The sequence below is a fragment of the Propithecus coquereli genome, unplaced genomic scaffold (assembly GCF_000956105.1).
Source record: "Propithecus coquereli isolate 6110/MARCELLA unplaced genomic scaffold, Pcoq_1.0 Scaffold156, whole genome shotgun sequence".
NCBI classification, from domain to species: Eukaryota; Metazoa; Chordata; class Mammalia; order Primates; family Indriidae; genus Propithecus; species Propithecus coquereli.
The window spans coordinates 6795693-6812404 of NW_012140080.1; the positions used below are offsets into that span (position 1 = coordinate 6795693).

The following is a 16712-nucleotide window of genomic DNA, read 5'->3' on the forward strand; positions in this document are numbered from 1 at the left end:
GAGCAGTATAACCACAGAGAAAACCACAAGGGCACATCAGAATTGGATTGCTAAAAACCAGAGATGAAAAGAAAAATCTTTAAAGCAGCTGGTGGGGAAAAGACTCATTACATAAAAACAAAGATAAGAATGATTAGAGTTCTCTTTAAAAACTGTGCAAGTCACAGTGCAGTGGGATCAAATCTTTCAAAGCACTCAAAGACAAAAATCCTGTATCCACCAAAAATATCTTTCAAAAATGAAGAGAAGATACTTTTAGACAAACAAAAGCTCCAAGAATGCATTGCCAGCGGACTTTCACTGTAAGAATTATTAAAGGAAGTTCTTCAGGCAGAAATATGGAAATTTACATCTAGCCAAAGAACTTATGAGCTCTATAAATGATAAATATGTGGGCGAATATAAATGACATTTTCTTTCTCATCTCTTAATTTCTTTAAAAGATAACAGGCTGTTTAAAGCAAAAATAATAATGTGGAATTTGTAACATGTGGAAGTAAAATGTATGCCTTCAGTAGCACGAAGGATGGGAGCAAAGAATTGGGAATATGTGTTGTAAGGCGTATACATCATGTGTCAGGTGGTATAATATTATTTGAAGGTAGACAATGATAAGTTAAAAAATGCATACAGTAAACTCTAAATCAGTTGCCTGGAAAAAACACACAAAAACCAAAGGGGTTTAAGTAATAAACCAATAATGGACTTACTCCCGGAGAAGACAGGAGAAGAGGAAAAGGAACAAAAAACAAATGGAACAAATAGGAAATGACTAGTGAGATGTAGATTTAAACTCAACAGTATCGATAATTACATTAAATATAATCTAAACACCAGAATTAATAGCCAGTGATTGTCAGACTGGTTAAAAATTTCAAAACCCAATTAAATGCTGTTTATAGGAAACTCACTGCAATTGTAATACACAAATAGGTTTAAAAGTAAAAGGATCAAAAAATATCTCCCATACAAATATTAACCAAAAGTTAGAGTGGCTATATTAATATCAGACAAAGTAAGCTTAGAACAGGAAAATTATCAGGGGCAAAAAGGGGCAATTCATAATGATAAAGAGGTCAGTTCATCAAGAAGGCATATTGCTCTTAAATGTGTGTACAACTCAAAACAGAACTCAAAATATACAAAGCAAACTTGACGAAACTGAAGGAAAAAATAGATCAATCCACAGTTATAGTCGGGGATTTCTACACCCCTCAGTAATCGGCAGAGGAAGAAGACAAAATCAACAGGAATTAGAAAATATAAACACTATTAACTTAACCCGATTGCCATTTATAGAACACTCCATCTAATAGCTGGAGTGCACATTGTTTAAAGTACACTTAAAACACCCATCATACTGTTTTTGGTACAGCCCTCTAAGAATGGTTTTTCCATTTTCGAAGATTGTTCAAAAACAAAGATGACGAAAGACCACACATGGCCTGCAAATCCTGAAATATTTTATATCTGCATTTACAGAAAAAGTTTGCCAACCCCTGTCATGACATTAGGCCAAGTGATAGAAGTCTCACACAAAAGATGTGCTATTAAACGTGCAACTCGAGGAAAGACCAGTCTAGTTGACAGTGATGGAAAGCAGATCAGTAGTTGACTGGGAGGTGGGGGGGATAGGCAAGAAAGGGACCCAAGGGGACCTTTGCGGCCATGGTGGTTGCAAGTGTGTATACATTTGTCGGAAGAACTATCATAAGAGGAACTCTTGCACGTTGAAGATGAAATTATCCATTTCAGTAGGAAAATTTAAATACGTTACTGGTCTTCTAGAATTACATCTGTTTATGCATCAGCTCCCACTAAAATGGACAAAGTTATATCACTAGTTAGATACCATTATCCACAAACAACACACCAGCACAATTTGCTGTATTAATTATTCTCAAATAACGGCTGTCTCCTTGCTAATTGCAGCTCTTTTATCACCGTTACCTCTGCTACACTTAAACTGTGCTCACAGAGAGGGTACATGAGACACTATGTAACGGAGCCTTTGATGCGTGCACACGTAAACTTTAGACAGAATAGTGAAAAATGGAAGAAATCAGTGAAAACCATCCGGTTGGGGCATGAGATTATCACAGGTAGAAACTAGCAAAATACAGTTAGAGTGCATGCCAGCTGTACAGCTTCAAAGACAGCCACATGAGGGCTCTTTTTGCCAGCACTGAGCTGTTGGTGAGGCAAGAGAAATCCAAATTGATCTCCCTGACGTGAGGAAATACTCATAAGCAGAAATATAGGTGTTACATGAAGCTTTTTGTAACAGTGAATTCTTGTAACCTGAAACTGAATGGGTATATCTCAGGACATGAGCATTTTGCAGCCAGTGATTTTGGGGGCTAATATTTTATATTGACATATCAAACAGAATCATTAAACTTCTTTTAAACTGGTCTTTATCAGCGTAAGGGTCAAAGTTTATTTTGGAAGTATTGTGGGAGTGTTAAAATTACTTCTGTAAAATGACGAGCTGGTTCATTTTTACATTCGTTGGGACCGTAATGAGAACAATTGTCTTTTTACCAGCAGATCCACTTCTGACTAACTTGTTTTTCTACAACTGAAATTTTAAAAAGTTGTTTTTGGTTTTACCTCAATCTGAAAACCAAAGGAATTTGCCATGAAGTCATTTGTGAAATTTTAGAAAACTAGTCAAAATTTTTGGGTGCCTACCCAGAGTAAGTTAGAATAATACTTAATTTGGTGTTCCTTGTGAAATAATTTAAATTTGACTATAGATATTATATCTGGAGAGTTGACCAAGTTTTAAACTCCTTTAAATTAAGGCACAGGGAGGCGTGTTTTAACTAATATAAAATGTGTTTTGTTTCTTTGTAGGGAATTCACTATTGAAACTGAAGGGAAAACATTTCAGTTAACAAAAGACATGGTCAGTGTGAAGAGATTCCAGAAAACACTGCATGGTAAATTTGTAAAAATAATTAAAAGTCATTACTCATTAAAGCTTTTTAAAAATGTTTTTATAACATAACTATTTTATAGAAAAGTTGAAGAGAAAAAAAATCCTTAATGCCACAACTATAAATTTGGTGAATATGTTTAAGACATTCACTTGGGCCTTTTTTCTTCTTAAACATAATTGTACTGAAAAATAATTTATACTACCACCTTTACATTTTCTGTGGCCTGAGGTGCATATGAAGAATATTTCTTTTTTTTTTTTTTTTTTTTTTAGACAAAGTCTCACTGTGTTGCCCGGGCTAGAGTGCCGTGGCGTCAGCCTAGCTCACAGCAACCTCAAACTCCTGGGCTCAAGCGATCCTCCTGCCTCAGCCTCCCCAGTAGCTGGGACTACAGGCATGCACCACCATGCCCAGCTAATTTTTTCTATATATTTTTAGTTGGCCAATTAATTTCTTTCTAATATTAGTAGAGACGGGGTCTCGCTCTTGCTCAGGCTGGTTTCGAACTCCTGAGCTCAAACAATCCACCCGCCTCGGCCTCCCAGAGAGCTAGGCTTACAGGTGTGAGCCACCGCGCCCGGCCAAGAATATTCCTTTGATTAAAATATTTTTCTTTTGTTTGTTCATTGTAAGAAAAAGTCCTTTTGTTTCTTAAGCAAAAACTCACCCCCCTGTCTTTTTTGGCAAAATAACTTGTTAAGAAGTCATTTAGAGCTGGGTGTGTGGCCCTTGTGCCAAAAAGAAAAAATCATTTAGATGAGTGATCTTTCATGCTTTTTTAAAAGCTAAAGAGATTATTTTTTGTGGAACAAATTCTACGAATTGAGTAATGAGTATTTTGGAACATATATGAAGTATGCTGATGGTTACTTGTGACTGAATTGAAGCTCCTGGAAACAGTGGTGGGTGTTTGAGAAGCTGCTGTCAGTGGAGAGAGTAGACCTACCTTTCCATTGTCCTTGGCCTGCCCTGTAGCCAGGCTTCAGTGAGCAGTGGTAGGAGTGAGCAGGGGCTGCTTCTGCATGCTTCGGGGCTTTGTGGTCATCGTCCTGGCACCTGGTTCAGAGCTATACCTCACCATTGCTTGGATGCCGTGGAAGGATGGGTGGAAAATGCCTCGATCACATTGCTAAAATATTCTTACTCTTTATCCCAGATGAAAGAAACAGCCTCTCTCCCCCCCACATATGTGAGTTTTGGTTCTAATTATCTCATTTCCCGTAAAACAGAAACTCTCCAAGGTAATGGTCAGTTACCTTAGACCTGGACGGTGCTTAGTTGTGCTTCCTTTTCAAAGAATAGGGAATAATTATCAATATATTTTCTGTGTGTACCACAGGTATTGTCTCATCCATGGGGCCCCTGGTAAAGATGTCTTTGATGTCCCCAAGCAAACTCTTTGCTGAGGGCCTCCTGACCCCTGAACCTTGGGGACACAGTGCCAGTAACTTGGCTCTTAACAAGTTCTCATCAAGATAACAAGCTCAAAAAGTAAAACAAACACAAACCGTGTGGTACTTTTTCCATGTAGGAATTGTTTTTGTTAATTTTTCCAGCTATGGTAGATTTTTAATTCTAACAAAGTCTTACTAAAAAAGCTTTAAATTTTTTATGCTTTCTAGATAGGCAAGGCAGCTAATAGGGTATAGCTAATGTTTGTAGCTTACCAACTGGGAAAGGAATTCTCTGGTAACTCATTTCATTTTTATACTATGCAAACAATTAAATTTGGTGAAAATTTCTTTCACTCTTTCTCTTTAAAAGGTGTGTTTCCTGTCAGCAAATAACTTTTATGTATGTTCTGATTTTCTTTTCCTGATGTGCAGAGATCAGAATCCATCTAGGGCCAGGCGTGGTGGCTCACATCTATAATCCCAGCACTGTGAGAGGCTGAGACAGGAGGATGGCTTGAGCCCAGGAGTTTGAGGCTGCAGTGAGCTATGATCAAGCCACTGCACTCCAGCCAGGTTAACAGAGCGAGACCCCAAAAGATCCATTTGGAATAGAGATATTTTTAGCGCTACGAATTGTTTAGAAAGGATCTGAAATGTATTATGTGGTATTCGAGAGAATGATGTTGAATTTCTCTCTCATTTGCAGTGGAAGAAGTTGTTCCGAATGTAATTGAACCCTCCTTTGGCCTGGGCAGGATCATGTATACGGTATTTGAGCATACATTCCATGTACGAGAAGGAGATGAACAGAGAACGGTAGGTTGTCCTGTATGGTGTGCTGTTCTTTTATGTCAGAAAATAAAATTTACCGAAGTACATTAATAAGATTCTGGAATGACTGATTAGTTATTATTTACTGTAACATATTCATGATGTTACTCATCTTCGCTTAACTATTACAAACCACTTTCATATGTAATCTTATTTGAGCTTTAGGATGTATAGGTTATTCTGGAAGCTATCGTTTCAGTTGCCTGGTGCTCTCTATTTTGAGACCAAATGTATAACTTTGGGTTGCAATCTATGTTGCATCAGTGGAAGAAATGGTACTTTCTGTGTATACACTTTTTCAGAAAATTGGGATTCATGAGATGGCTCATAGACTTTGGCTAAACCACCAAGCTGTAGCTATACTCCGGTAAAGCATTAAAGGGAAGCCTCTCAAACTGCATAAAATTGTCTAGGGTAGTTTTGGGGTAAAAATGTAAATTCCTAGTTCTATTCCAGGGATGGTGATTCATTGGTCTGAGACTCAGAGAGATGTGTGTGTGTGTTTAAATAAGAACCACAAGTGGTTCCAGTGTGGGAGCTTGACAGATCATAAATTGGGCGGTAGTATCCTAGCACTCAAGCATTGCTGAAGATAGAAGCTTATAAGAAGTCTTCATCAGCTCCCACATGTTTTCTTTGGCACTGCTGCCTCTGAATCACTGCTCCTTGCCTTCCACTTTATCTCCTTATTCTGCCTTACTTCACCACCTCACCTCACCTCTGCCTGCAGAAATTATACTCCTTTAATTTCTAGGCACAGATTTCTAAGAAAACCAATCAAAAGAGTGGATACAGGAGAGGTTATATATCTCAACTTAATTGAAAGAAACAGTCTTGGGCTGGGCGTGGTGGCTTACACCTATAATCCTAGTGCTTTAGTAGGCCAAGGTGGGAGGATCACTTGAGGTCAGGAGTTCGAGATCAGCCTGAGCAACATAGCAAGACCCCATCTTTATAAAAAATAGAAAAAATTAGCCAGATATGGTAGTGGGATACCTGTAAGTCTCAGCTACTTGGTAGGCTGAGGCAGGGGGATCACTTGCCCCCAGCAGTTTGAGGTTGCAATGAGCTATCACGATGCCACTGCACTCTAGCCCAGGCAACAGAGCGAGACTCTTTCTCAAAACAAAAACAAAATCAAACAAAAAAACCAAAAATAGAAACGGTCTCATCTGCTTGACCATTCTAAAGCTCGAGTGTCCATAACGTTGGACATCAATCCCGTGGTTCTTTCTAGGACATTTAACCTTGAAGAATGAACTGGTGAGTTCTTGGTGCCAGTGTTTTAAGAGATCTGACACATTATTGTAATGTATAGCTAATAAAGTTAGCATTTAATCCGCGCTGTAAAGTCGCATCTTCATTTCCTGATGTTGAAGGAACAGCTCTTCATTCATTCAACAGATAGTAAGAACCTGGAGTAGGCCCCACCTAGGCCATCATAAGGCTCGATTTTTCTTGGGGAATGATAACGTACATGATTGCACATGTTCTTTTTAGATGTTAAGTTTGCTTTAAGCCTTTTCTGCTTATTTTTCTGATAAAAATATTTTTTTATTGTTTAGCTGTTCCTTTGAATCTAACAATATTGATATAACTAGAGCTTTAATAGAAATTCTGTAAGGGCTAAACAAGAATGAATTAGTCACAGTGTTTTATGAATTCCCATCATGAAGAGAAATTTGATTAGGCTGTGGGAAGCCAAAAATGTTTCTAAATTATTAGCACCTAGTCCTTCAATCCATTTGCCTATAAATTTGGTATAAAAACGTTGCCAGTGAAATTTGAAAAAAGTATTTTCCTGTAAAGGCAAGTCCCTACTCCCTCTCTCATGTTAAATAAAATTATCACAACATGGAGGAAGGGAGTAGAATTCTGAACTTTCTGTGATATAGGCAGCTATATTGATGGAGTATGGGGTTTACTTATAATGGGATATTTTTCATTGCTTGGCATTAAAGGTTAATTAAGCTTTGAGTGGGGGGCTAAATTGGAACCTGTGTCATTCTTTATATTTATGGGATAAATTTTTCCCGTATTTTTGCCTTCAAGTGAACCTTTTATACAAGTATTATTTAAGAATTGCCTTCAGCTCTCATTTCCAACCCTAAATGGTAGGTTAGTTTGCCTTTCACAGAATATCTTTGCTTTCTTTGATCCTGAGTTACTCAGAAACCTATTTCAGGAGCAATTTAGGAAGGCTATACTTTTTTAGCATAGGTATACAGAACATCTTTCTTGGTTTTGTATTGTTTCTTTTGAACATATGTTTATGAGCTAATTAAACTTTTTTGTTTCACTTGGTCACTAAGACTCCTAGATTCTTCTTTTAAAAGACAGAATGGGATTTTGTGTTTTGGCACTACAACTTGTTATTTGATGATTTGTGGGGAGGTTCTTCAGGTGGTCTCCGCAGAAAGAAGTAAGGCTTTTATGTGGACCAAAACATTACCATCTTATATGTGTAGCTTTCAGAATGCTTTCACATTATTGGGCTTTTTTATAACAGACTTAAGGAGTAAGCAGAGCAGGTGGTGGAGACCTACTTTTTAGGTGAAGAAACTAAGGTTTGGAGAGAATTCTCTGAGTTGGTCCAAATTTATAGCTGAAACTGGGTATTTCTGATTCTGGTTCTCCTGTTTCTCTTTTGTCATACTGCTTTTCATACCATGTTTTCTGGCATTTTGATAGTGAAGTTATGCTTGGACATCCACCGAACATTAACCTCTTAGTTTGGGACATTAGCATTTCAATATTTATAAATTAATATATTTGGATTTCTTTCTTTTTAAACCATCTAGTTCTTCAGTTTCCCTGCGGTAGTCGCTCCATTCAAATGTTCCGTCCTCCCACTGAGCCAGAACCAGGAGTTCGTGCCATTTGTCAAGGAATTATGTAAGCAAATCCAATTGGGTAATCTCCATGGGAACACCATCAAGTAGACTGAATTTTAGGAAATGTATCATTGATTTCAATAAAATATAGATTGAATAAAGAATAAATCTGAGTGATTTTAGCCTGTGCTCTTGTTTCTGAGAGAGAGAGAGAGAGAGAGATTAAGCTTGCTCAGGATTTTTTATCCTAGCATTTGAATGAGTCAAGGTAGGACCCAAGAGTCAGTTTTAAAAATTACTGGCCTCTTATTTTGAACTCGGTGCTTATTTCATCAAGGGAACCCGAGTGGAGTGTAACAACTCTGGTGGATCCACAGCCACTGGATCTGCAGTGCCAAAAGGGAGCCTCTTGGTCATCTGGCGCGACCCACTTATTTCAGAGTCGGGAAATGGGAAGAGTCCACTGAGCTGCCAGGGCCGTACAAATAGAAGTGGTGGAGTCAGAACTGGCCTCTTGGCCTTGGCTCTTAGTCCAGCATTCATTCCCCTGAAGCTGTATCAGATGTGGGTTTGAGGGAAGGTTTGGGCTTCAGCAAGGGATTTATTAAAAATTCGGGGGCTTTTTCTTTCTCCTGCAAGTGCAACCTCTGCTGCTCTCTTGTGCTGGTCCCTTTTATAAGTTTCCTGAGCTTGTAAGACAGCATTTAGATAACATTAGACTTACTCCATTACTTTATTTTTAATTTACTTCATTTATTTTGGATAGCGGAAGCTCTGACCAGGAACGGTGTGTCTCACAAAGTAGACGATTCCTCTGGGTCGATTGGAAGACGCTATGCCAGGACCGATGAGATCGGTGTGGCTTTTGGCATCACCATTGACTTCGATACAGTGAACAGGACCCCTCACACTGCAACACTGAGGGACAGAGACTCGATGCGGCAGATAAGAGCAGAGGTATCCGGCATTCTCTTTGGTGTTTTTAGTCTTAGAAATGTTTACTGCTTCTTACTGATTTGAGTTAGATTTTGATAGATTTATGCTCTCTTTCCTCCCTTTTTTTTCTTTTTAATTTTGATTGTCTGATAGGCTTGTATCCAACAGAGTCCAGATTCCCGAGTCCTCTTGGTTTAATTATGGAAATACCCATTAGCACTTCTCTAATATTTTCTAGCCATTTGGACTGCTCTGGGCCCATTCTCCAGCAGCTGCTTTTAATGGTTGTTTGTTTATTGGGCAAGAGAAATAGGATCCCAAGACGTTGTTGACATAGTTTTATTGGCAGGCTTTTGGGGGCTTAGACATTATTATCTTTATATTTCTATAGAAACGTGTATGTGTGTATGTATAAACTTCTCTGTGTTAACCTATTCAAAACAGTGAGTAATATTTCGGTGATTTTACTCCACAGGAAGGGAATGATGGGGACGGGACTAGCACAGCAGGGGGAGGAGTGGATGGGAAAGGAGAGAGTGGCCACTTCAGTTTACAACTGCCTGACCCGTGTATTAACTTTGAACAAGTATTATATTTCTTTAGAGTGCCTGTTTTGTGCTCAGCTTGATACGGGTAGTAATAGGGAAAACAGAAGTCAAAGGCTGCTTTTTTCCGAAGGAGTTCGTAGTCTAATCCAGAAGTCATGGATTTCTGGCTTGTCTTTCTACAACCAGATCTGGCCACTCTGGACCTATGTGCCTATGTGGTGTTGTTCTCAAAGTGCGGGCCCCAGACCAGCAGCATCAGCATCACCTGGAAACCTGTTAGATGGGCAGAACCACCCCAGACCTACTAAGTCAGAAACTGGGGGTTGGAGAGGGAGAGGGGGCAGGCAGACCTCCAGATGATTCTGATGCACACGCAAGTTTGAGAACCACTGCCGTGTGCAGCCAGCATTGGCTGTGGCTGAGGAACAGCTGGCCCTTGTAGCAGGAGCTTTCTGGTTTGCTGATCTCTCCTGATCCCCTTCATACGTGTGACTTGACTGACTCCTGTTCTAAGAGTTAAATTTAACACATGTGAAGTAACTTCAAGTGACCCAGAGATTTAGGAAAGTTAGGAAAAGCCTTGTGGCAGAATTGAGTTATCCAGCGGAGCTGGTGGGCATTCTGGGTTGGAAGAAGAGCATGAACACAGGCTGGGATGACATTGTTTGGTTCTGTGTAAGGTTTCCTGAGTTCAGGGTGAATCCTCTTTTTGAAAATCTGAACAAGTTCGTTGATACTTAGTCTTCTCTTTTACTCCAGGTTTCTGAACTTCCCAGTGTGGTCCGAGATCTGGCCAGTGGCAGCATCACGTGGGCTGATGTGGAGGCCAGGTATCCTCTCTTTGAAGGGCAAGAGACTGGAAAAAAAGAGACAATCGAGGAATGAGGACAATTTTGGCAACTTTTGACCACTTGCAGTAATAAAAAAAATAACTCTTATCATGTCCACTTTGCAAAAGAAAACAGCATTGTGATTTTTCCCAGGGACTGCATTTTCTCCTCAGTGGCTGCCTGATTTTACCCAAACAATTAAAGTTGAAGGAATTCCGGACAAACTCGTAATCCATTGGCTCGTGTTTTCGGGTTCTCAGCAAAGCTGTTTCTCTCACCTTTGGGTAGACACGCTCACAGCTTAATGTTAAACACAATACTTTTTTTTAATTAACAGCTCTATTGGGATATAATTTACGTACCATAAAATTAGCCTGTTTTAAGTGTACAATTCAATGATGTTACAATTCCTTGATGTTTAGTATATTTACAGAGTTGCGCAACCACCGCCACAATCCGGTTTTACAGCCTTGCCTTCAATCCCCATTCCAACCTCAGCCCCACGCAACCACTCATCTGCTTTCTGTCTATAGATTTACCTTTCCTGTTCTTTCTCTTTTTCTGGGAAAATGATGCATCGTGCTAAAGAGTCAGCAGTCACTGAGTAGGTGGAATCGCTTCTGAGAAGGCCAAGGCGAGGATGGGGTGGCAGGCGTGGTGAAGAGGGAGGAGGTGATGCACTGGCATGGGGATACAAGGCTGCCGACCCCACCGTCGGCGTAGTCTCCAGGAGGGCCTGCGTCAACAGAAGCACCCTTTAATTTAAGTCGTGCTTGTACTTGGCTTCACTGGTAGCCCTGAAAATCACTGAGCTCCGGCTGCTAAAGGAACTCCGTCTGTCTGGTCTCACTTAGCAATTTTCTACCATCCCAATGTCTTGATTCTAGCCTAGTATTTTTTGGCTCAGCTTTTAAGGTACTTCTGTTATGGTTTTGTTACAACACTCAGAAGATGTATGCTTATTTGTAAGGAAAAAATTCAAGGATGTGTGAATTTGAACAGCTACTTACTTGCAGAGTTAGGACCTTGTCTGATATCTGGACCTAGTCTGATACAGTATTGGGTGGAAGAGTCGTGATCTCCAAAATATTTCCCTTTGTCTAGGGTATGAAGAACAGTTGAAGTTGTCATTTCTTAAAAGCAAAATAAGAATCCCCAGGGATTCTCCCATTTGTATCTTATCTCCAATGGTGACTGCCGCAGTCCTGGACATAGAAGATTTTCAATAAATAGTCTTTAGATAAGTCTTAGATTTTCGAACAAACCTCTTTGGGAAGAAAGTCTTATACTAAAGCTCATTTCTCTTCTGACTGGTACTTTTGGAAGCATTTGTTATTAAATTAGAAAGAATTAGATATTAAATAAACTGAATTTTCATTTTCTAGGGATTCCTCTCACTTCTAATTCCTTATGATATAGCTCATAACTGGGCATATGTTCTAGCAGTGTCACCTGGGGGGGCGGTGTCTTTACTTCTTCCCATTTATTTACTTCCTTTTACAGCATGACTGCCTCCGTAGGCAAATGGTCACCACCACCTCAGACACTGTTATGCTTATTAGGGGAAGAGATATTAAATACATAGTGGAATTTACCTACTTTGGATCATAAAGGGATTGAAACCAAAGCTCTCTTCGGTTTTCATTGGCAAACATCTTTGTTATGAGGTAGAGGCTGGATATTGAACCCGGAAGCCCTCCCTTTCTCTGTTCTTCTTTCTAGGTGGCAATACATGATTTCTTCCCAGAGAACACCTGCTCTAAAGTAGGTTTCTAAAGTGATCGATCACCTGAGTGAGGAACACAGGCCAGTAGCCTGGGTCTGTTTATATTACGTTTGCCTGATTGTAAGCACAAGCAGGCCAAGAGCTGTTTTTTAAATGAAGAGGCTCTTTAGACACGAGGGTTTACATGTGCGTATACACACGCTTCTTCTGTGCAAGCCCAATGTCTATTTAAAGCCTGGATCTTTCTGGCTTGATGCTCTGTGAGGCCTTTTTTGTTATTTATGTATTTGTGTTCATGGAACTGGGGACTAGCCAAACAAGAGCTAGATAAATAGCATTACTTCCCCAAAAAATAGTGATGGGAGGGTCAGATTCTAACTGATTTCCACGGAATGTAGGTAAGAACACAGTAGTTAGATTCTTTAAAACTTAGGTTGGAATTCAGGGCATTCAGTCAAATATAATGTGGACTTATATCTAGAGAGAGCAGTCTGTGCCTGGTTCTGCAGGATTTCAGCACCTTAATATTGCTTAACAGCTCATAATAGGAAAATACTGAATGTAGACAGATGTTCCAGAAAAGGAATTCATCACCAAGTCCTATAAATATAGAAATGATCTTACTATTTTCATGAAGTGGTACTAGAGATGTCAGATGTCCCAAGTTCTTTGTGATAAGAGCTTGGCAAAATTATTTTCTTCAACAATAAGTCACTTAAAATAGATTCATTCTAGACCCTTATTTACTGTTCCCTTAATCAGTGTAATCTCAGGGTAATGGCAGTGACTGTCTTAGTCAGTGGAGTCTATTCCTGAAAGGACTGGATGCCCTAGAGAGAAATCCCAATTATCTCTGGGAATAGCGGCACTTAACTGAACCTTCTTTCACAAGGGAAAACTGTCATCTGTGTCTCTTGTGCTGGGGCTAGGATATAGAGGCTTTGAGAGCATAGCTTATATACAGAGCCTTGCACTAGCATTTTTGCTGATAGTCTGTGTTTAGGTTTTGGCATTTGGTCAACCTCAAAGTGAAAGTTAGCTGAACATTCAGTAAGTGGCCTGGGCACGGTGGCCGACACCTGTAATTCCAGCACTTTGGGAGGCCTAGGCAGGAGGATCGCTTGAGGCCAGAAGTTTGAGACCAGCCTGGGTAACATACCAAGACCCTGTCTCAAAAAAAAAAAAAAAAGATTCAGTACGTGAATGGGTGAATAAAATTATGTCGTGCCTCAAAATTCACTTCTGGTTATTGGGCTGCCTCTAAGTAATAATTGTGTTAAGACCATGTGGATAGAATCAGTGTCTCCTCCAGAAATTGGGATATGATTTGGGAGAGTCACCAAGGGTTGCCTGAGAAGAGCAGCCTGCAGCCCTGCGCTCCAGCCTAAGAGCCCTTTGCGCTGGTGACACGCTCCCCTCTCAGCTGGCCAGGTTATCCTTGCATGTTAAAGGACACACCTTTTTAAACCTGTTGCCTCAGTGAAAGATGTTGGTGCAGCGGTTCTCAGCCCTGGCTGCACATTAGAATCATTTGAACTTCGGAAAATATTCGTGTGTGGGCCCCACCTCAAACCAATGGAAGGAGTTTCTCTAGGGTAGGGCCTGGGTGTCAGGATTTTAAGTCCCTTAGGAGAACCACTGCTACTGCTTTTGCACCTCGTGAACTTTATAGCCATGTGAAAGACTGGACTCACTGCCCTCTCCCAAAAGCGGTTTCCTCTGAGAATATGAATTTGTAAGACCTTGTCCAGCGAGACCATTAGAGAAGCAGATGTGGGGTGGGGAAGTGAGCGGTGGGATTTCCATTTCCCCCGGGGAATCTTGCAGAGCCACATTCTTGCCGGATGCGTGGTGGGGCTGAAGAGCGGAGAGGTGCTGTGAGCTCTGGGCTGGCGACAAAGCAAGCCAGCTTCTCGTCCTGTGGCTTCTAACATCTAGCCGTGCTAGCTACGCTAACCCTCCAAGCCTCCGTCCCAGGCCACAGCCTGCGCGTGAACCTAATGGTAGTTTCAGGATTGTGAGGCTGGGAAGAGAGAGAGAGCCCTTCTCTCTTTGGGAGCCAAAGCTCTCTGCCCTCCTTTTTTTAATCTGCAAGACGTAGTGTAGAAGCGAGCCGGCATAGAATTTTTGCCAGTCTGTGCCTGCTTTTGTTAGGTCTTGAAACTCAAATCACCAACAATTAGCGCTTAGCAGTTAGCAGTTATGCTAACTAAAACAATTTGGGCTAATTAAAACCTTTCTTGGCTCATCAAAACTCACTGTTCTGCATCTGAGTGTAAATTAATTGACAGTGCGATTAAGTACAATGAAATTGTAGGGAAGAAAAAACCCACTGACAAACTTTTAAAAATCTTTATCAACATTTAAAAAAAATAGAGCCCAGACTTTCCATTTTTTGGAAAGGAACTCTGAAGCAAGCATGCAAACTGATGCGCTCCACTGACCTGTTCCCTCAGTGACAGCTCCTGGGTGCCAGTTTGCTCCTCTTCCTCTCTCATGCCACGTCCAGGCCAGCAGCGCCGTCTGCACTCTGTGCCCAGTACTGGGCCACTGCTCACCACCTGTGTGGCCGCTCTTCACAACCTGTCACCTTCTCAGGACTTTGTTCTAAGTCACCTCAATGAGGCCTTCCTTGGCCATGTCACCTAAACTTTCAACATGGTGCTGCATCCCCTTCAGACACATACACCTCATGTCTCCGTTGTTTTCTTTTCCTCTTTAGCACTAAACACTTTGTAACCTATTTTATTTTTGTTTCATTTTCAGTCTCTTCATTAGAATGTAAGTTCCACAGGACAAAGATTTGAATCTGTTTTGTTCTCATTGCCTAGAGAAGTGCCTCGCACTTAGTAGATGCTCAGTAAATAATTGAATGACTCAATGCATGAATCTTCTCCTGCAGGGCAGCTCCCACATTCTGTATTTTGATGTGAAAATTGGCGTGTTTCTAAATGACTACCCTGTAACAGATATACGTACTAACGTGCAACTCGACCCTTGGCTCGAAACCCAGGTCTCCACTCAGCAGAAGGCCTGCAGCCACTGAGCGCTTGGGTACCGAGCAGGTTCCACACTTGGTACAGTGGTGCCCTTTTTGAAGGAAGCAACCTCAAAGCCCCTGAAATGCACCAGGAACGCCCCTTCTGAGGAACTTTAACTAATGTTGTGTACTTACTGTATAATCATCTTTCAGTTGACACTATGAAAAAGGTGTTTTGTAACTAGTGAGCTTTTTTAAGATTATCGCTAAAATAAAAGTAGTGAATTTAAAAATCTTTATAAAACCTGTAGACTCTGAGAAGAGGTTCCAGGCAGAGAAACTGTAAGGCTTCACAGTCTTTTAGGGACAAGAGTTCTGGGGCTGGGTGAGGCCCCTGAAGGGAACAGTGACACCAGCTTCCTGGTGTGTATAATTCCGACCAGGACCACGCACGGCCCTGCCCGAGAGCCCCTCAGGACCTGACGGTGGAGGCCTAAGCTTGCATACAGTGAGCGTGGCCACCGAGGAGGGCTTGGCCCGGGCCAGAAAGGTGGAGTCGCCCATGCAGAGGGGAGGTGGGCACACGGCGAGTGAAGGGCCTCGAGAACCGCTCCTATAGCCTGTTCAGAGTGCGGGTCCGCACCTCCTGAGACGTGTCTCAGCAGGTCTGGGCTGGGGCTCAGAAGCCTGTGAGGTCTGAAGTTCTCTGGTGCTTCTAATACACAGCCAAGCCCGAGCACCACCAGATTAGGCAATTAGCTGAATTCAAGCGTTGTAATTTTCCCTTGGGGTCAGGGGCTTGTAAGCTTGGGTCCCTGGTTTCTTCAAGGATCTCTGTAGAAATGTCATGCGTTATTTTATACAAATTTGCATTTTTCTAGGGAAATAGATCTATGACATTTCTGAGGGGTCAGCTACCCAAATGAATCCAGATCTGGCTGCAGGCCATGGGAGGGCCTCTTCCTCCCGATGGAGCTCCCTTATGGGGAACCCCGCAGCGCCGACACCTCATTCCTTCAGATGGGAAGACCTTCACATTCAAGTCTGCCATGAAGGGGGCCTGGGGGATGGCCCAGAATTTGTTCCAAGCTGAGGGATGAGATGGAGACATCACGGCTGAGGGTGGTGATTTGCTTGGGAACTGGGCCACGGCCGCCACAGAGCACACTTTGGAAACCCCTGAACCGGCAGGTGGGATATGGCTTCTCCTTGCGAGTTGAAGCCACAGTATCTGCGCAGGCTGGGAAGAGTAGGGAACGGAGGCAGCTGTAATTGCTCCTGGGCCCCTCACTGGCCTTCCGCAGGGAACACTGGGACCGGAACTGGGGTTGGAAGGAGAAATGATGTCTTTGGGCCTCTGTGGGGATCCACGATGCTGTATTGTTTATCATGGTCGGACCTCAGAGAGCCAGACGGGGCCTTACTCGGTGCCCTGCAGAGCTAGTTAAGAGGCACAATTAATTACTTTGTTATATTCGCAGCAGAGGCCGAGGGACAGTTTTCTTCCAGAGCTATAATCTTGAGCTCCTACCTGCCCCTGCTCACTCCTTTGTCCAGCAAGCAGATATTGAGATGGAACTTGGGACTTAGCCTCGGAAGGTCCCTTCAGGTTCTCTTTCCCAAGTGCAGTAGCTAATGCTGAGAATGTTCTGCGGGTCTGGCTTTCATCCTTTGTTCAAGCGGCATTT

The 16712-nt window shown here is 41.7% G+C and overlaps 1 protein-coding gene across 1 annotated transcript in view; it reads left to right on the plus strand.

Moving 5' to 3' along the window:
* Positions 1-10542, plus strand: part of GARS (glycyl-tRNA synthetase) — a 68099-nt gene extending 57557 nt beyond the window's left edge. Inside the window, exons 12-16 of the mRNA XM_012640679.1 lie at positions 2860-2945; positions 5046-5155; positions 7972-8065; positions 8771-8961; positions 10248-10542. Coding sequence (XP_012496133.1) covers positions 2860-2945; positions 5046-5155; positions 7972-8065; positions 8771-8961; positions 10248-10373 — 607 coding nt within the window. The 3' untranslated portion in view covers positions 10374-10542. The remainder of the gene's footprint in view (positions 1-2859; positions 2946-5045; positions 5156-7971; positions 8066-8770; positions 8962-10247) is intronic.
* Positions 10543-16712: the final 6170 nt, after the last annotated feature.